Source organism: Anguilla rostrata, chromosome 6 (genome assembly GCF_018555375.3).
Source record: "Anguilla rostrata isolate EN2019 chromosome 6, ASM1855537v3, whole genome shotgun sequence".
Classification (NCBI taxonomy): domain Eukaryota; kingdom Metazoa; phylum Chordata; class Actinopteri; order Anguilliformes; family Anguillidae; genus Anguilla; species Anguilla rostrata.
The window spans coordinates 37,667,826-37,683,771 of record NC_057938.1 but is presented as its reverse complement, the minus strand read 5'-3'; the positions used below and the strand labels follow the sequence as shown (position 1 = coordinate 37,683,771).

Sequence of the window (15,946 nt, the reverse complement as noted above, 5' to 3'; positions counted from 1 at the left end):
AAATGTAGCCGGTGAAGGCTCGCATTGTTACTCGAACAAACTTGGACTTCCGCTGTGCAGCAGTCACGATAACAATAAAAAAGACTGTTAGCCTCAGCATTACAGGAAGGGCTCTCACTGTGATAACGTGATAATGATGGCCAGCGTGTGGTTTGACCCGTAATTCCAACAAAGGACCGTGCTACTGATCTGTGTAAATCATGTGATCGCGTGCCACTAATCCAGACAGGGCCATCCACGCTCCTGTTTATGTTTAACCCCTGCCCTCCCAACGGTCTTTCCTCTCCTTTCGCTTCCTGCCCCGTGTCTCTCTGTTTGGTCGCACGCTCTTTATTTGGTAAAGAAGCATGGTCTCTCTCCCTCGTTTTCACTGTGAAATTGCTGATCTCGGCTCCGGAGATTCACTTAGGGCCATGGGATTAAAAAGCTTCTGTATCATACGGTGAAAGCTTATCGATCCTGTCTGGACGTGGAAATCTGTGTGGAAAAAAGACGATATCAACTTTAATTTCCTTCAGGCTATTGCACAGAGCAGGCAGGGTTGTAGGCTGTATGGCTTTCCACTAGGGTGTTTTACAGTAGAAATAAAGTCTGCTCAGGTGACATTTTATGACAAAAAAAAAAATAAATTGAATTAAAAGGAAATTAAATGTTGGAGGACTTTGATTTAATATGAATTCTTTTATTGTTTGTGATACCTGGCTCTGGTTCCATTCTCTTCTGGTTCTTGGGTTAGAGACTTGGACAGAATCTTCACCAGCTGGCCTGGTTGGAATTTAGACTGTCCAGGTGCACACTGGTATGAAAACGAATCAAATTGTATGAAATTATTTGAATAAAAAGTTAATTATCAGCCAATGTATCTGTGGTTCATTGGTCTAAACCCACGAAAGTTGGTATTCCATCTGTTCTGAAGCATCTGTGCTGGTGGACCCCATGCATGCTGTCGCCACTGGAGATCTGCAGATGAATAGTTCGTTCTCTCTGGTCCGGTTGGGTCAAGCTTCCTGTTTGTGCTGATCCCACTTCACCATCAGAAAGGTGAGCTTGCCATGACAGGGGCTGCAAAACAGGGGCTCCCAACCTGGGCTGAGTGAGTCCTATGGGAGCCACAACAATATATGTATGTTGAGTATGTGACAATGAATCTCTAATCTCTTACAGAAGCTGACCCGACCTCTGTTGACATGCTGTTTAAATGCATGATTAGTAGTATTTGCATTTTTTGCAGATTCAAAATGATAAACTAAAGTTAACATGGCATGGGCAAAAGATTCAGCACCCTGTCACTTCGTACTTAGTAAGACCTTCTTTGCCGGCTCCCAAACATTTCCTGGAGCCAGGACTTGCTTTTCTCACTTTTAGATTATTTTTGCGCTCTTCCTGGCAAAACTCTTTGACAGAAACATTCTCAGGGGTCTTTGCATGCACTAAATGTTTTAAGTCCCCCACAGATTTTTAATATTCAGGTCTGGGAACTGTGACGGCCATTCCAAAACCCTCATCCTTCTTTTCATGTAAGCATTTCACGGTTGATTTTGAGGTATGATCTAGGTCATGGATACTCAAATCTGGACCTCGAATCCAAATCCGTCCCTGGTTTTCTTTTCCCGCAGGTAGCTAAATAACAGAACAATTAGTGCTTGTGATTGGCCAGACTGTATTGACACCTGACTCGCAGGTAATGGGAGGGTGGAAAACCAGTGGGTCTTTGGACCTCGAGGGCCGTGATTTGAGTAACAGGGATCTAGGTGTTGTTGGTTTACTGAGAGGTCTGTTGTGTTCAAGTTTCAGCTTCTTGGTAGGCGGGATGCCAGGTTCTTCGACACAATGTCTTGGTACTTGGTGGAGTTCACGATTGCACTGACCTTGGCAGGAGGCCCATTAACGATGTTTGAATTGCGGTGGCGGCGGCTGGTCCGGGTAGAGTCAGGTCAGCGACTGGGCGTGTTTATTGATGTAGCCTAGCGGATTCCATGCAAGCGCTCCCCATTCCCCGGTGTGGTTGGTGCATCTCGGATCGTCTGCTGGCAGAAATGCATGGGGAAGAGCACGCCACAACAAGGCTGTAATCAAGGCTGCTAATTACAGCCGCTGCATGGCCCTCTATCACAGACTCCTTACGGTTAATCACTGTGCTTTCACTGTCCATTAGCATTTAAAACAGTGTGAACCCATTTAGGGAAAAGTACACACGGTTGTGGGAGTGACTGAATGCTCCTCCTTCCGTAAGATTATCCACCGTACGACTGCTGGCGATTTTGGGGTTTTTTTAAAATAATTTTTCTACAGTATGACTTCCCAGTCCTGTTTGTAGACTCAAATAATTGCTGCATTGTCCTCTATCAGACTTGTAGAGCGCACTCTCTGAAGTGGTACGGTGCCAGCCTTCTTTTCAAGCCGCAGTTCACCAGCTGAGCTGCGCTGTCAGGCGCCGAGACCCTCCCTCCCTGGGCTGCCTGGTCAATTGCGCGTCGCCATGCAGGTCTACCAGTCGCTGCCAGGCTCCGGCATTTAGTCGGGATTCAATTTCCAGCCCACAAGACGCGCCGCTACACCCAAAGCCAGTCACACTTTAGCAGCCCGCGCCATCGCATTTTAATTTACAGCTTTAGCGCTCCGCGCCAGCCTACACATCGCACCTCTTTCTTCCCCCTTGGGCTCTTCATACTGTCATGGCGAAGGGATGAAAGGCGTCGGGTGCGTTTTTTTGGCCATGCTGACGCAGGGAAGCCGATGACCTCGGCTGAAGGTCGCGGCGCGTGACGTGCGCGCCTCTGACGCGCGGGACGCTGATGGACACGCGTCAGGTCGCGCCGAGCCTTTATTCAACCGGCAGACGGTACACCTACAGAGGCAGAGAGCTCAGGCCTTTGATGAGAACAAGAGAAGGTGGTCTGTTCTTCTCCTCTTCGACTCTCTACCGGCTCACCTGCTCAGAGAAGGAGAGGACACGCTGTTTTTTAATCTCTTTAAAGGAGAGCCCTGCCTGAAGCACTTAGCCTATTGCAGTCAGTACATCTCCATCTTTTCTGCTTGTTTTTTTTTTTGTGGCAAGACAATTGCTGACATTGCTCTATTAACATACCGTGTCTGAGTGCGTTAAAAATAGACGCTTGCTATACCTGGATTGGATTCTATGCCGCGGTCATTTCTGAAGTGGTTTTTTTGTATGTGTGCACATGTTTTGTGTATGTACATATCTTTGTTAGCATACGTTTGCGTTTGCAGTTGTGTGTATGTGGCGTGTATCTACGGTACAGTGTGGGGGTCCGGAATTTTGGAAAGGGTCAGCTAAGGCTCCGTTCTGCCCCTCCAGGAGTTCCTGCAGGGAGAGACGCAGCCCTGAAGAACTTTCCAGAAATAACTTGGCAGCGCTCGCGTCCAGAGACTGGGTTTTATCGTTCCCCTGTGGCCATGGCCGGGGATAGCGGGCCGCCGCCGAGCCATTACCCGCGGCAGCGCTAGCAGCTAATGCACGGGAGACGTGCGCTGTCTGGTCCGCGCGCCGTCGGGTTCAGCCGCCGGCCCGCTCGCCGACTCATGCTGCGTCAGGGCCATTGAACCGACAGTGAGCGAGGGACGTGGGCTGTGGCGAAGAAGCATTAAAGCAAAGGGTCGCATTGTACCTGCGGCGGCTTTTAGCGTTCCGGGCTCAGCGCGTGCGTCAGCGAAGCTTTCATCAATCACGGTACCTGCCTTCTTACTCTGCAGCAGTGGTTCTCAACTCGGGCCAGAAAGGGGCCGGTGTGGGTGCAGGCTTTTGTTCCAACCAAGCAGTTACACACCTGATTCTCCTAATAAACCTTTGGAGTTTTCCTTTACTAAGGACCTTGATTAGTAGAATCAGGTGTGTAACTGCTTGGTCGGAACAAAAGCCCGCACCCACACCGGCCCTTTCTGGCCCGAGTTGAGGACCACTGCTCGACAGAATGGTTGCATGGTCATGATGGTTGGAGTAACTGATTAATATTCAGGTTGTAGGATTGGATCCCAGATCATGGACTGCTGGGGTGACTACAGCAATAAACTGCTGTTGATGTCCGGTTACTTAGAAGCAGTAAATGTAAGTCTGTCTGCTAAAGGGAAGTGGGGAAGTCGCAGGGAGAACAACAGGAAGTTATCCTCAGATTAGGGAGAGTGGAGCAGAGAGATGCATTTTGGAGAGGTTGTTTGAGCTCCACCGTGAGCAGCCCAGTGCCCGTGTCACATGATTAACAGGCATCTGGCATTGGCCCAAAGTGAAGAGGGCGACGAACCCACCTGCGTGAAGCGGCCATCTGTACAGACCGCGTGCGGTCTGCGGTTCCGCCAGGAAACGGTCTTCCGCGGTCCTGCAGAGAGTTTGTCCTGGCCAAAGCCCTCGTCCTTGGACGGTTCGCCCGATCTTACCTGTGTAGGGTCGGTCTTTGGGTGTGAGATTTTGTTCCAACCCAGCAATAAAGCACCCGATTCAAGCAAATGGAAAATTGTGTTCTTTAGTCAAGACCTTGCTTTGTTGTAACAGCCATTTTGATTCTGGGCTAGAGCAAAAGCCTGCGCTCACAACGGTTCTCCTTGGATTAGATTGGACACCCCTGCTGTAAGAGAACCGACCCTGTCACCCCACGGTCATGGTCTCATCTGTCAGTTTTTTTCTTGATGCTGTGGAAGTCTTGTACCCTTGACCCTGTTCCTGTTCTGTCTCTGACTAATGAGGAGGCTTCGATGATCAGGACTGGTGTGTTTGGCCCTTACCTACCATGTATTGGCATTCCCTAGTGTTGCTTCTGTCAATTTGCAGGATTGCTGTAGCCTTTTGGAGTGAGTGAGCTTGCGTGTTTGTGTGTGCGTGCGTGTGCGGGCAAGGTGGGGCAGGGATGTTGTTCAGTAGCAGTCTGGTCTGGAGACAAACTCTTCACATATATCCTGGCCCCTGAGTTGAGGTTTTAGCCTGCAGACAATAGCACCCTGCAACCTGCCTATAGGCAAGCTACGCTAATTGCACTAAGAACTAGCGCTTCAGCTGAGCGCGCTGACCAGGAGGCCAATAAAGATGTTCTTCATTAGAAATATACTGTTATGAAAGCTCAGAGAATTCCACTCACATGAACAACTTTTTCTCCCTTTGCCAGCAGTACTTTTTTCTCTTTTGTGCTGCTCATGCAGAATTTTTGACAGATTTTCCTTGACCAGCTGCACACTGGGAAAAGCTATGCTGAGTGACACAGTGCTGTGGGTTTTCTGGGTTGTGTGTGGTCTGAGCTGTGCCTCTGTGGGTTTATCAGTGGAGATTGGGCTGTTGTTGTTTTACCTTCAGGGTGTCATGGATCCCATATCCTGGCTCGTCTTGTTTTTGCTCCCCTGCCTCCGCACTGCTCCTGACCCTTCTTCTCCGTTTATTTACATCCTCCTTTTCCTGCTATTGTTTTGTCTTTCAGTGGTCCTGCGCTTTCTAGAGTATGCCAATCATCACAAATTCTCTCTTTCTCTCTCTCTTTTCTGTCTCTCTTTCTCTCACTTTCACCTTTCCAGATTTAGTTTGTGATTTCTGGTAATTCCTCTGTAATTTGACCAGGTTTGGGTTTGGGTTTGGGTTTGAGCAGTTGACTTCAGCTCATTATTTCTGGGTTAGAAAGGGAACTATCACTTTAAATCCTCTGGTAAGCTCAAAAAGTAGTACTGTCTTGTCAGGCAAACAAGTTTTAGTACGACAAATTATAATAAAAAAATTTTTTAATTACAAATAATGAAACAACGCTTTAGGATGAAAATACTTTAGGATCAAAATTTACACCTCATTAAAATACAAATCCTAAACACTTCAGGATGAAAATCAGCAAAAAGGTAATTAACTAACTGACACGCATTGTATCTTCCTTCTGTAGTTTGCATATTTTTTAGGTGCCATAAATATGTATGTGGCAAGACAAACCTGTCAGTTTCCTTATGGTCTTGATGTAACGGCATTAAAGGCATACATTGCAGTGTTTCTAGCCTTGCTGTGGTCCTGTGTTCACAATTAAAGAAGTCTTCTCCTCCGTCTTCAACTCCACCCACTCACCCCATGTTCCCCACCTGACGTAGCTAGCTGGATAGCGGATAGAGGTAACATTACTTACATTACTTCGAACAGAAAACAAGCCGACTTTGTGTCACTTTTCATCCCCTTGGTGGACTTCAGCTGACGCCACTGGGGAAAAGCAATTCCAAGATTAACTCTGGTTCTTGAATGAGCCCTGTCAGCTTGTGTTTTTGCTTTGCTGCATCTCGTCTTTTCCCTAGCTAGCTAACAACAAACACTCAGCTGAATTCTGATCCCAAGCCACAGGCTCTATAGCCACACCCACCGCTCCCCACACAGAAAAGAGAAAATCCCAAACACATTTTGAACGAACAAATACAAGTAAAGGTGCACAAATTTGGCGAAAGTGCGCTAAGACAGAGATTGCCAGTGCGTCATAGATAGTGCCTTAGCATGGTTAGGTTATAATATTTTTGAGGTAAAAATATTGTGTAGGATGCCTTTAAATGCTGTATTACTACAGATTGACCATAATGAAACCGGCCCACCACTCCCACAGGAAATGTTTTCCTCATAAGCCCACCTCTTTTTCAGCTGCAGTGCAGGTGTACTAGTCTCTAATTAACCCACCAGCTCCAGAGTTGTCTCTTGAGTTTGACAGCTGTACTGTGAAAATAGGGCCGTGCTATATTTACCTTTGACTCGCTGCTTCACTCTGGTCTTGCTCTTTATGTCTCTCTTTGTCTTTCCCTCCCTCTTCCCCTCATAAGGTAGGCCTATGCATAAAGGGTGTGACAGGGGCGTGGCTCACAGTTTATGCATAAAGGGTGTGACAGGGGCGTGGCTGACAGGGTATGCATAAAGGGTGTGACAGGGGCGTGGCTGACAGGATATGCATAAAGGGTGTGACAGGGGCGTGGCTGACAGGGTATGTGTAAAGGGAGTGACAGGGGCGTGGCTGACAGGGTATGCATAAAGGGTGTGACAGGGGCGTGGCTGACAGGATATGCATAAAGGGTGTGACAGGGGCGTGGCTGACAGGATATGCATAAAGGGAGTGACAGGGGCGTGGCTGACAGGATATGCATAAAGGGTGTTATAGGGGCGTGGCTGACAGGGTATGCATAAAGGGTGTGACAGGGGCGTGGCTGACAGGGTATGCATAAAGGTGTTATAGGGGCGTGGCTGACAGGATATGCATAAAGGGTGTTATAGGGGCGTGGCTGACAGGGTATGCATAAAGGGTGTTATAGGGGCGTGGCTGACAGGGTATGCATAAAGGGTGTTATAGGGGCGTGGCTGACAGGATATGCATAAAGGTGTTATAGGGCGTGGCTGACAGGATATGCATAAAGGGTGTTATAGGGGCGTGGCTGACAGGGTATGCATAAAGGGTGTTATAGGGGCGTGGCTGACAGGATATGCATAAAGGGTGTTATAGGGGCGTGGCTGACAGGATATGCATAAAGGTGTTATAGGGGCGTGGCTGACAGGATATGCATAAAGGGTGTGACGGGCGTGGCTGACAGGGTATGCATAAAGGGTGTTATAGGGGCGTGGCTGACAGGATATGCATAAAGGGTGTGACGGGCGTGGCTGACAGGGTATGCATAAAGGGTGTTATAGGGGCGTGGCTGACAGGATATGCATAAAGGTGTTATAGGGGCGTGGCTGACAGGGTATGCATAAAGGTGTTATAGGGGCGTGGCTGACAGGGTATGCATAAAGGGTGTGACAGGGGCATGGCTGACAGGATATGCATAAAGGGTGTGACGGGCGTGGCTGACAGGGTATGCATAAAGGGTGTTATAGGGGCGTGGCTGACAGGATATGCATAAAGGTGTTATAGGGGCGTGGCTGACAGGGTATGCATAAAGGTGTTATAGGGGCGTGGCTGACAGGGTATGCATAAAGGGTGTGACAGGGGCATGGCTGACAGGGTATGCATAAAGGGTGTGATGGGGTGGCTGACAGGATATGCATAAAGGGAGTGACAGGGGCGTGGCTGACAGTGTAAAGGGGGTGACAGGGGCGGGTCTGACAGGATATGCGTAAAGGGTATGATGGGCATGGCTGACAGGATATACATAAAGGGTGTGACAGGGGCGTGGCTGACAGGGTATGTGTAAAGGGTGTGATGGGCGTGGCTGACAGGATATGCATAAAGGGAGAGACAGGTGCATGGCTGACAGTATATGTATAAAGGGTGTGACAGGGTGTAGGTGGCAGGGTATCAATGCGGTGGGAGAAACGTGAACTTGAACCAACATTTTTGAAAAACACAAACAACAGCTCAGAGGTTCAACCCTCAGTGACAGTCCCCACCCCGCCCTGCCACGATGAGTATGGGATGAGTCCAAAGTCCCGCCTCCGCCCCTCCCCTCCTGTCCGCCCCCTCTCGTCCTCAGTCACGTGACGCTGGGGTTGGGTACCGCAGAGCGCATCGGCATGCGTCCCCTTCCTCCCGTAAGCAGCGAAAAGGGAAAAAGCTTCGCCCCCCCCAGCACAATCATATCCCTGCACACGCCCGCCCACCCCCACCCCCCCCCCCCCCCCCCCCACAGCCGCAGTTTAATCAGCAGCTGGGAGGAAGAGGAAGCAGCCAGTAAGACCAGGACGTTCCCAGTGGCTGATTCTTCCCAGGTTGAAGAGCCGCAGTCTCCCCTGCTACGGGAGGTTAAAAATAGAATCCCCTCGGTGGCCCTTAATGAGCTATGTGGGACGCCGGAGGGAACGGAGCACAGAGCCGACTGGATACGGTGGCGGTCTGTGTGTTGTTGGGGGGGGGGGTGGGCTGCTCAGAAAGCTCCATCCTCATATGTCAATCCTCCAATCGTATTGAGGCAATGCCTGCATTGTTGCCTCGGCGCTGAGCGACGGTGAAGGTCTGATTGGTCCTTCTGAAGCCCCAGCCTCTCCGGATATCCAGGGACTGGGACGTTCTGAGCAGCGCACCCCAGTGTCGTGATCTAAATTGCCACCGCGGCTGAAATAGAGACGAGCTCAACCTTGCCCTGCATTCGTTCCTCCCTCTCTCCCTCTCTCTCTCTCTCTCTCTCTCTCTCTCCCTCGTGCCTCCTGTCCTGCCTATTAATGGTGAGAGGCGATGTGTTCAGGGATAGCAACAGAACGTACTGTGTAACATATTGTACAGTGCAGGTTGTAGCGTAAGGAATACTGATCAGTAGTATTGCTCAACTGTTGCATATTGTGTAGCTTGTAGTGTGAATAGTAGTGTGCGGCTTGCTATGTGGAGAATAGTGATCAGCACTGGCTCACCTTCAGTGTGCTATGTGGCTTGTCACAGATGACTGTATCAGAGGAGCGCACAAGCACTCCTCCCTGGATGGGTCCAGGTCGTCAACAGTGACACATCGTAACCGTTCCCTCCAAAAAATAAGACAAAAGGGCGGGAACTCCTCCCAGGAAAGGAGTTGCTGTTGAATGCCAAATGTCTTTGGAACTCACACGCTTCTGAATTATCAGTTAAGGGGTGAGGCTGTCTGCCCACGTGTTCTGTTTTTTTTGTTTCTTCCTGTGAGCGGCTCATTGTTGTTCTCGCGCCCGGGTAGGTTGGGTAGAGGTGTGGGAGGCCGGGGCCCGTGGGTGCGGAGCGCAGTGCACTCTTAGCCGGGCGCTAAGCTCTGCGTCAGCGCGCGTTCAAGAGATCCTCACCCGCTCTTTACGGCCCTGTGCGTGACACGGAACATCTACTCCGCTGGAACGGCTACCGTGGGTGGGTGTACGTCCATTGGGGTGTAATCAAGGATGCGAGGTGCATAATCGAGGATGCAAGGTATATAATCGTGGACGCAAGGTACCTTTACGAGGGTCCATACGCAGTGTGCGTACGTGGGAGCGATTGGACTTGATATATCGCTTAGGAAGCGCGTTACGGGTAACGTTGTTCTCGCGTTTGCGGATCCCTTTGTTGAAAACTGCTTACCTTTTCATGAAGGAGGGGGCTTTGTTCAGCAGTGCCAGAGGTTGCATTAACAGGCTTAACAGGTGTTTTTTTTTTGGAAGGGTTTGTTGGAGATGAAAATACATTATAATAAAGACCTAGATCCAGGCCTGTCACACACAGACCATGGCCCCTCCCACACATCGCAAGACCACTCCCATCTCACATAACATAGCATAGCGTAACATAACATGACATAACACAACATAATAACATATCATAACACACCATAATAATATAACATAACACACCATAATAACATATCATAACACAACATAATAATATAACATAACATAACACACCATAATAACATAACATAAAACAACGTCATAACATAACATAACAACATGACAGAATGACGAGAACAGGCCATTCATTTTCCTACCACTAAACTTGACCATGCCGCACATAGGCACACAATAGAAGAGAGATTCTGCTGGTTTTCTTTATTGTGGTTGCGACGGCTGTGTCAAATTCTCACATTCCGGCAGTAGACGGAAACAGATTGGTCTGTTTCGCAGCGTTCCCTCAGCATATTTCACGCATCTAGGATGTGACTTAGCGCTCGATCTCATCCTCCCTCCGGTTTAGCCGCGACTTTGCCGGCGCGGACGGTGATGTAAGCGCCGGATTAAATCCCCGTCATCTGTGGCAGGGGGGAGTTTGGAGTTTTACTGGCTCTTCTTCGGTACCTGAGCTTACGCGAGTGCGAGTATTCCCTGCTTGCTAATACGCTGTGGGGGGAGGGGCTGTTATGCAAGTGGATGACGGGGTTTTAAAAAGCGGGCGCGGAACCCGTGTTTAAAAGGTGCGCTGGCGTCTCGCTCGAGTAGACAGCAGAGCCCGACCCTAAAGCCGTGCGGTGTGAGGGGGTGGGTTTGGTTCGCCCCCTAGTGGTCTGGTGGGATTCGGTGTGTTGATACGTTCCCCTGTCTGGGCGGAAGGATGTGCTGAGCAAGCGAGCAGGCCGCCCTGCTGTCTGGGTGCACTCTTTGGACTTGCAAAGCTCCACCAACACACACACACACACACACACACACACACACGCACACACACACTTCTGTGTACCGCTCTCTCGCACTCACCGCCTTCACACACAAGCTCTATACATTCCCACAGTGGAGTTATTCAGACCCACAGTACCCTAGGCACTCCCACACAGACTGTAAATCCCACACGTGCTTTTTCTATTCATTAATGACTTATCCACACCCCCGCCTCCAACACATACTCAGTCCACTCATACACACGCACTGGCCAGTGCCACATGAACCCTGACCGCTCCCACACAGATTCTCAGTGCATTGTAATCGGTGTGTACAAGTCAAGGACATTCCACCCATTATGAGGTACATGATGTATCTCCTATGCAGGTCTATTTTTTTCCAAAAAGGGATATTAGATATTAGAAGATATTAAAATTTAAATATTCAGCTTTCCCTCTTTCTCAGGTTCCTTTCTTCGATCAGCTTTATTGGCATGACAAGTGATTCTCATATTAGCTCTCTCTTTCTCTGTCTCTCTTATTCTCTCTCTCTCTCCCTCTCTCTCTCTCTCTCTCTCTCTCGTACTCTCCTTGCAGAGGGCTCAGACCTGCTGAGGAAAGCCGCTGGCGAGGGAGACCTGTACACCTCTCTTCTGTCCAATCAGAGTCGCCCCTTCCCTCAGGGCTTCTCCGCGGACAGCAGGGGCGAGGCTCGAGACCCGATCCCCGGCCTGGAGACGCGCGGCATGTTCAGCTCCGACTCGGGCATCGAGATGACCCCGGGGGAGCCCGCGGACTTCACCCGGAACCTCCTGGAGTCAGAGAAGATGGAGGCCTACAACTACATGGACATCAGCCACGGGGAGAAACCCCGCCCCCTGCAGCAGCAGCAGCAAGGAGGAGGGGCTCTGGGAAGCTGGGGGGAGGCGGGCGGGCCCGGGCTAGGCCAGTACATGGAGAAGAACTCCGCCCCGGTGGTGGAGACCGTAGGCCCCGGCCTGGGCTCGCAGGCCTTCCCCTACGTGGAGGAGCCCTCGGACGAGGAGCCGTCCGACCGCCAGCCCGGCTCGAGGCAGGCCACGCCCCTGGCGGCCGGCCCTATCAAGATCACGCTGACGGAGACGGACGCGGAGAGCCCCGCCCCGCAGCACCCCGCGCCGGTCGCCGTGTCGGACAGGGACAGCATCCTCAGCCTGGGCCTGCAGGGCATCCCCACGGTCACCCTCTCTGAGCCCGAGGACGACAGCCCCGGGTCGTCGACCCCGCCCTTCACAGGTAGAGCCCCGCCCCACAGGCACACTGCCTTGGAAATATCCGCTTTAAAATGGGATTTTGTGGAATTGCTAGCATTTATTTCCACGGACTAGGTGAAGTTTGGTGAAGTTTATGGAAAAGAGGGAAAGTCATCGAAGGAGAATGTCGATAAACGATAAGCTCTAGGTCAATAGTCCGAAATGCTGAAAATTTAGAAAGATGGAGTTGACTTGATATCTTGGTATCTCATACTATATGCTCATTCTCACCATCTCTCTCTCTCTCTCTCTCTCTCTCTCTGTCTCTCTCTGTCTGTAGAGGAGTCTGACTCCCCATCTGAGCCCCTGTTCCAGGCCACTGCGGTGGGAGCAGTCAGTTCAGTCCAGGATCAGGTTTCAGTCAGTGGCAGCGCCCCCAAGCAGCCCAGCCCCCCGGCAGAGACGGGGGCTAAGCCCGCTAAGACCGAACCGTACGGCCCCCCCTCCAAGCCCTCCGTCATCCACGACCAAGATGGCAGCAGCGCCGAGTCGGGCGACTCCGAGATCGAGCTGGTGTCGGAAGAGCCGTCGCCACGGCAGCAGCCGCCCAGCCCCGCCTACACCGTCCCCGCCCCTGCCCCTGCCGTGGCCCCGCCCCCCGCGCCCCCCGCCCCCTCCGTCCAGTACAGCATCCTGCGCGAGGAGAGGGAGGCGGAGCTGGACAGCGAGCTCATCATCGAGTCCTTCGACGCCTCCTCCGCCTCGGAGGAGAGTCCCAAGAGGGCCCAGGATTCCCCCGCCCAAAGAGGCCAGAGGGCGGGGTCCCGGCTGGCCGACGCCCCCGCCTCCGTCCCCGCCTCCCGGCCCGCCCCCTCGCCCCCGGCTCCGTCCGCCCCGGCCGGGGCGCAGAAGGAGAAGGTGCCCGCTGAGAAGGGTCCTGTGTCTGGCCGCGCGGGGGACGATCCCGCGGTCAAACCCAAGCCCCCGCCGGCCGCGGTGGTGCCCCCGGAGGTGCGGAGGGAGCAGCCCACCCCCGAGGACAAGGGCGGGAAGAAGAGGCGGGCGAGCGAGGGGAGGCGGGACTCGGAGAAACGGGTCTTCCTGCAGGGCCTGGACAGACAGAAAGGTGAGGACTCTCTCAAACAGCATTTCTGGCTCCGCAAGCCTGCCCCAGCTGGTGCAAAGCGGTATTGCACCCAGGTTCTCGCCTTTAATTCTCTATTATTTTCTCTGATGTCTCTTAATATTTTGACACACTAGTATTGCTGAAGCTATATTACATTTGTAATACCATTCACTGTTTACATAATACAATTCTGACTGCTGTTGTAGGTATGCTCTGCCAGCTGTGTAGGTGACACAAGCAGTCAGTGAAGAGAGGCAGGGCAGAAGGGAGATTTAATGAGGTGCCACCATCTCACCTCCCCTCCTACTGGGAATCCTGGGGGAAAACACTGTGCAGCTTTTTACAATGCTGCAGTTAGGTGGTGAATGAAAACGCAGTCTCACCTTTCTCGCATCCCTTATTTATTTTTTTTACCAATGCCGCATCACTTATGATTTACTAGGCTGCGTAGAGCTAGCGTTCTCGCTATTTTGTTGGGTGCTTATGAGATGGGTGCTTCGCTCTAAGATATTCTCACAGTATCTTTCCCTGAAGGACATGGAAGTAGAGCACATGCTAGTGGATAATATACCCTGTAATAGTTTGCAGTTTCTAACCTGCGATTAAGGTTTTCACCATGGATAATGGGGCCTGCTATTTACCCTGGATAATGGGGCCTGCTAGTCACCCTGGATAATGGGGCCTGCTAGTCAACCTGGATAATGGGGCCTGCTAGTTACCCTGGATAATGGGGCCTGCTAGTTACCCTGGATAATGGGGCCTGCTAGTCACCCTGGATAATGGGGCCTGCTAGTCACCCTGGATAATGGGGACTGCTAGTTACCCTGGATAATGTGGCCTGCTAGTTACCCAGGGTAATGGGGCCTACTAGTTACCCTGGACAGAGGATCATTAGACCCTACACACCAGCCAGACCTCTCCATTCTGCCACCTCTGGACGCTTGGCACCTCCCCCTCTTTGTGTCTGTACTTCCTGCTCGCGTCTGCTGTCTGTCCTGGCCCCTCGCTGGTGGAATGACCTTCCCGTGGCGGTCAGAACAGCAGAGAATCTGACTACCTTCAAGCGCAGACTAAAGACTCATCTCTTCAGGCTGCACCTCTCCCCACCCCTCCCTAGCCTCTAGTTTAGCTCAATGTACCTAGATCGCTAATGCGATCACGTTAGTTTTTATTTGGCAGGATGGTTTTTGTCTGATTCTGATTAGGCAAATGTGATTTCAGTGCTAGTTTGTACTTGGCAGGATTGTTTGTTTGTTTGTTGAACAGGTTACCCTACAGGGTTGGAGTCCTGATCTATGTGGTCACTTCTGGCACTACGATCTTTACTTCACTCTAGTGTGTTTTTTCTGAACCTCTGCACCTTGAACTGATGCACTTGTTGTACGTCGCTCTGGATATGAGTGTCTGCTAAATGCCTGTAATGTAATGTAATGTAATGGATAATGGGGCCTGCTAGTTACCCTGGATAATGGGGCCTGATAGTTACCCTGGATAATGGGGCCTGCTAGTTACCCTGGATAATGGGGCTTGCTAGTTACCCTGGATAATGGGGCCTGATAGTTACCCTGGATAATGGGGCCTGCTAGTTACCCTGGATAATGGGGCCTGATAGTTACCCTGGATAATGGGGCCTGATAGTTACCCTGGATAATGGGGCCTGCTAGTTACCCTGGATAATGGGGCCTGCTAGTTACCCTGGATAATGGGGCCTGATAGTTACCCTGGATAATGGGGCCTGCTAGTTACCCTGGATAATGGGGCCTGCTAGTTACCCTGGATAATGGGGCCTGCTAGTTATCCTGGGTAATGGGGCCATGCTGGTTACACAAATAAGAACAGCGTCCATCACTTGATCAACATCATCTCTTATAATCCGGAGGTATGGTGGAGTAAGGCTGAGTTTCCCCTGGCTGAGGACATCCACAAATAGAAAACAGTAGGTTCTGCCAAAAACGAAGTGCCGAGTCACGGTGACTTGGTTTGTTGCTTCTTTTTTTTTTTTAAAGGGGTGGGACTGTGAGAATTATGCAGTAATAGAAAGGGACGGGCCGTGATGCTGGAGTTCCAGGTCGTTTCCTCACAAACTGGGTCAGTGAGGTCGCTGGGCAGCTTCATTGGTGGATGAGGGCCTATGACATCGCCCCCCTCCTCAACAGCCTCCCCTCCCCCCTCAAAGTCCTGTAATACCCAGCTGCTAATCGAGGGGGGATTAGCAGAGCGCTCTTCAATGGATTTCTAATATGTAGCAGTTTAAAATGTAGTGTTTGTGTGTGTGTGTGTGTGTGTAATCTATTGTGGTTGAAATGTATGTAGGAAAGTGTATAAATGGTTGTTGTACAGTGACTGCATGTTTGTGCGTCTTGAGTGTATGTGCATGGTGCAGTATATGTGTTTGTGAGATACTGTGTATATGTCAGTGTATGTGTGCGTGTGAGCGTGTGTGTGGTATAGTGTTAGTGTGTGTGTGTCTGTGTGTGTGTGTGACAGAGAGAGTGTGTGTGTGTGTGTGAGGCAGTGACATGACTGGAGCCCCCCCCCCACCTCATGTTCTCATTAGCGTGGAGCGCCTATGTGCCTGAACTTGTTTGAGTCTGTGTCATTCAGACATGCAGATGAGGCTTTGTGTCTGAGTGAT

General features: G+C 51.0%; 1 protein-coding gene across 3 annotated transcripts in view; it reads left to right on the top strand.

Annotated features, from left to right (window-relative positions):
- The window catches only part of LOC135257069 (reticulon-1-A-like), a 41,980-nt gene that overhangs the window by 7,281 nt on the left and 18,753 nt on the right, over nt 1–15,946 (top strand). For 2 of the 3 annotated variants that reach the window (XM_064339486.1, XM_064339488.1), the window contains exons 2-3: nt 11,551–12,228; nt 12,526–13,311. In XM_064339486.1, coding sequence (XP_064195556.1) covers nt 11,551–12,228; nt 12,526–13,311 — 1,464 coding nt within the window. Of the gene's footprint in view, nt 1–234; nt 338–11,550; nt 12,229–12,525; nt 13,312–15,946 lie in introns of those variants that run through there. The other variant, XM_064339487.1, reaches the window with a different exon arrangement.